This window comes from Branchiostoma floridae, chromosome 8 (assembly GCF_000003815.2).
Source record: "Branchiostoma floridae strain S238N-H82 chromosome 8, Bfl_VNyyK, whole genome shotgun sequence".
NCBI classification, from domain to species: Eukaryota; Metazoa; Chordata; class Leptocardii; order Amphioxiformes; family Branchiostomatidae; genus Branchiostoma; species Branchiostoma floridae.
Window position 1 is genome coordinate 12,578,274 of NC_049986.1, and position 3,782 is coordinate 12,582,055.

General features: G+C 41.5%; 1 protein-coding gene across 2 annotated transcripts in view; it reads left to right on the top strand.

Annotated features, from left to right (window-relative positions):
- Window positions 1-3,782, top strand: part of LOC118421740 (8-oxo-dGDP phosphatase NUDT18-like) — a gene marked incomplete at its 3' end in the record, with an annotated part of 5,989 nt that extends 2,207 nt beyond the window's left edge. For both annotated transcript variants that reach the window (XM_035829239.1, XM_035829240.1), the window contains 6 exon segments: window positions 523-683; window positions 1,163-1,283; window positions 1,441-1,540; window positions 1,985-2,131; window positions 2,558-2,675; window positions 3,647-3,782. In XM_035829239.1, coding sequence (XP_035685132.1) covers window positions 523-683; window positions 1,163-1,283; window positions 1,441-1,540; window positions 1,985-2,131; window positions 2,558-2,675; window positions 3,647-3,782 — 783 coding nt within the window.

Here is a 3,782-nt window from a genome sequence, read left to right on the forward strand (position 1 = left end):
TCCCGCCGAGCCACTTTTTCCCGGTTACGGTGGTAAGAAACTGCGTTCCGTCCGAGACCAAGTTTACGTGACGGTGGTAATAAATTGCGTGTGTTCCCTTTGCTAAAACTATCTTTGTTTAGCCGTAACGTAAAACTTGGTCTCAGGCGGAATGTTGCGTGCAAAGATCGTCTTGAATTAGCGGAAGGGATACACGCAGTTGTTACCGCAGTAACGTAAAACAAACTTGGCTTCGGGCGGCAGCGGCTTGGCGGGGGAATAATGCGTGCAAAGATCGTTTACCGCCGTGACGAGGCCCGTAAAAGAACGCGCGTGCCAACTCAGCGCGACGTGACGAAAAACACGTATGCGTGTATTGGTATACGTGGGGAAGAATCTCACGCGCGTGCAAATGCGTGCAAATCTTCCGATATGGGTCCCCATATATACCTGAAATAAACATGTACCTTTCTGACAAAGACAGCAAGTTGGATCATGTGCATTTTCTGGTAACAACTGTCTTTTTTGTACCTTTCAATTCAGACAAAGAGCATGTGATAGCGAAGAAGACCGCTGGGTGGATCGTGTGTGGTGTGCTGCTGAATGACCAGGGACAGGTTCTGATGATGCAGGAGGCCAAGGTGTCGTGTCGGGGCACCTGGTACCTTCCTGCAGGCAGGATAGAACCCAACGAAACCTTCCAGGTTTGTTTATTATTTGTTTGTTTGTTTGCAAACAGATTATGCCAGCAGACATTCATGTGTTTTGGGGCTTACGCTCTTAGACAATAATAACAGCAAAGTAGAAGTGATTTGATAGTCATTTTTATCAAGTTAACAGAGGCAGTTATTGTTGTTTACATGAAGATAGAATTTGAAAACACCAGTGGAAGTAAGATACTCTACCCAACAAACTTTTTTGTAGAGAAATGAACCATTGTTTTGAGTATCACCCATTAACAAGCTTTCAATTTCACAATCAGGTTCAAGTTTAGGTCCGTACCTGAACCTGATCCTCTGGACCTGGACTGTACATGGACCTGAGCTTTCTGTACTGCCCTATATTAGGTTCTTATCTCTGAAATTAGGCCTCATAACCATCCAATATACAAGTTGTTGTGCATAGCAGGAAAGATTTTTGCTAATGTTTTGAAACAAACTGTCTTTTTTTTACCCATTCCCAGGAAGGTGTATGTCGTGAGGTTGAGGAAGAAACGGGCCTGACCTTTGAACCCTCTACCCTCCTCATGGTGGATGTCAACGGGGGTCACTGGGTCAGACTGACCTTCACTGGGACTGTCACGGGTAAGGGACAACCCAGTAACAATATGGGAGGAGATTCAAAACAGTTTCAAGTTTTACGTTGGATTTTGACCTTATTGAATGCAACTTGATGTAAGATTCTCCTAAATGTACAATAACATATTTTCCATATGATCATGACTTATGAATACCACTACAGGTGGTAAGCTGAAAACCCCTGCTGAGGCAGATAAGGAATCCCTGCAGGCACGGTGGTGCAGTTTAGAGGACATCAAGACTGAAAACGACATGCCTATCAGGTCAGGGGTCACTGCCATGATGAAACTGTAATTGTAGAAGCTGCCAGTGTTACATTGTTTGCTTTGCTGTAGGTCTTTTGGAATCAGTAATTTACATTGAGACACTTTGAATTAATTTACTTTTTCAGTGACTTTTTTGGGGGGTAGGGAAAAGGAAATTTTGCGGTGTTTAAGATTTGTGGTTGACACAATTCTAAAGTACAGTAATCTTATATGCATATAAGGGAGAGATATTTGCAATGTTATGAATTCACGTTGAGAGATGCATGTCACTACAAAAACAAAACTTAGAATAAAACCTCCGCAAAGGTTTGATGATTCACTGTAGCATTATAATGATATTGTAGGCAACAGTGAAATTTATTTTTAATTCATCATAGAATTAATTAATAATCATCATTAATTCATCTATGGAGTAAAACCTCAATCTTAAACTCCCAACAGAGCCAAGGATATCTTCCCCATCATAGACCTGGCTGTACAGCACCAGTCCACTCCAGAGCTCCAGAAACCCCCATGTGTGCTCCCAGTCTTACAACCTCACAAGTTTGTCAGTCTCAGGCTTGTTCTACTGAAGGAGTGCTCTGAAGGGTAAGCAGGGTAAACTGTATCCAATTGAAAACCAATGTCATGAAACAAGAAAGTTCACACACGTCTCATGTGCAAAGAATTGATAGGGATATTGACTATGCGGACAATATCAAAACATATCAACAAACCTTATCAAAAACACAGTATACTTTCATAGGATGTTTTCAAAAGCAAGTGAATCTGCATACTCATCTGTAATATGAATCATAGAATTGTTAGAGTTGCACACTTAAACTGTACATCTATTCAATCTCCTTGATCTATTAACATGTATCTTGCTGTTGTCATCTTCTATGCATGTCCAGAAAGCTGAAATTATGCTTGCTTGCGGAAAGTACGATATTCCATATGTTCAGCATCTCAGCATATAAAAGTTATCTTATAAAAGTTTTGTTGTTTATCTACCTCCTTGTTGTTTTCCATCAGCAATGTTCCAGAGTTACTAGTGAGAACCACGCCCTCCCCCCACCTCCCCACCACACGGATGTTACTCAAGGACTGGTCCATAGTGCTACCTCTACTCAGGCTTCTCAGGACAGCTATGGTAAGGGAACAGTCAATCTTCATGATGGTGTCTGCTATCTAGACTAGGTGTGCCTGTGCAAATTTTGAGGATTCAGACATTAACAAAGTCAAAGTTTGGATATTGATCAAAGATTATTTGTCTCTTTATAAACTATTAAATGTTCTACAAATTGCATATGCTATGAAGTAGATATTTGTGGAAAAAGTTGTCACGTTTATGAAGGTTAGTCATCCAGGTAAACAATACATATATAAGCATATGAGTGACAAAGGCATATGGTCCTTATGAATTACTGACTTTGAAATACAGTCAAACCTGTCCAAGACGACCACCCGGGGGACCGGGAAAAAGTGGTCGATTTGGACAGGTGGTCACTGAGAAGAGTATCGACTCAAAACATGCCCGATGCAAAGTATAAATGGTTTCCGTTGTGTTTAATGGCAAATAGCAAGCACACTGCACGCACGCAAAGAAGCGAGGTCTTTAATGTCAAATACAATACGCACACTGTAAAATGTAAATTTAACCCCAAAATCCGACGCAAACAGGCCGATTTCGGCACAAAATTGCGCTAGTTATCATCAAAGATCGATGAAAACCTCAATTTTGAAAATGATGCGGTCGTTATGGGTCCCAATTTGGGCCGGTCGCGGTCGCGTTGGCCAGGTGGTCGTTGAGAAAAGGTCGCTTAATGCTTACGTCAATGGGAAAATAAATCGGGACCGAGAAAAAGCAGTCGAAATGGCCAGGTGGTCGCTGAGAAGAGGTGGTCGCTCGGGCAGGTTTGACTGTACCATTTTCCAGTTACTGTAGAGTGTAGATGTAAAATTTATATTCTAATACTTGTATTGAACTGTAATGCCACTTCATTCAAATAATGGTGAAGAAGAGTGATGGATGTAAATATCCGAATTGAATTGCCTTTTAATGAAGAAAGTTCTTCTTTCACAAATCTTATGTCAATTCTATGATCTTATTTCCTTTCCCAGGTGCTTACAGGTGAGGCACTGTCAGATAAACTGCCCATCCAACCTGTAGGTGTGTTAGGTGTTGAACACCTGGGAAAACACATGGCCTGGCTGACGGCATATGCCTCACCTTACTCTATACACTTGCAACTGGGGA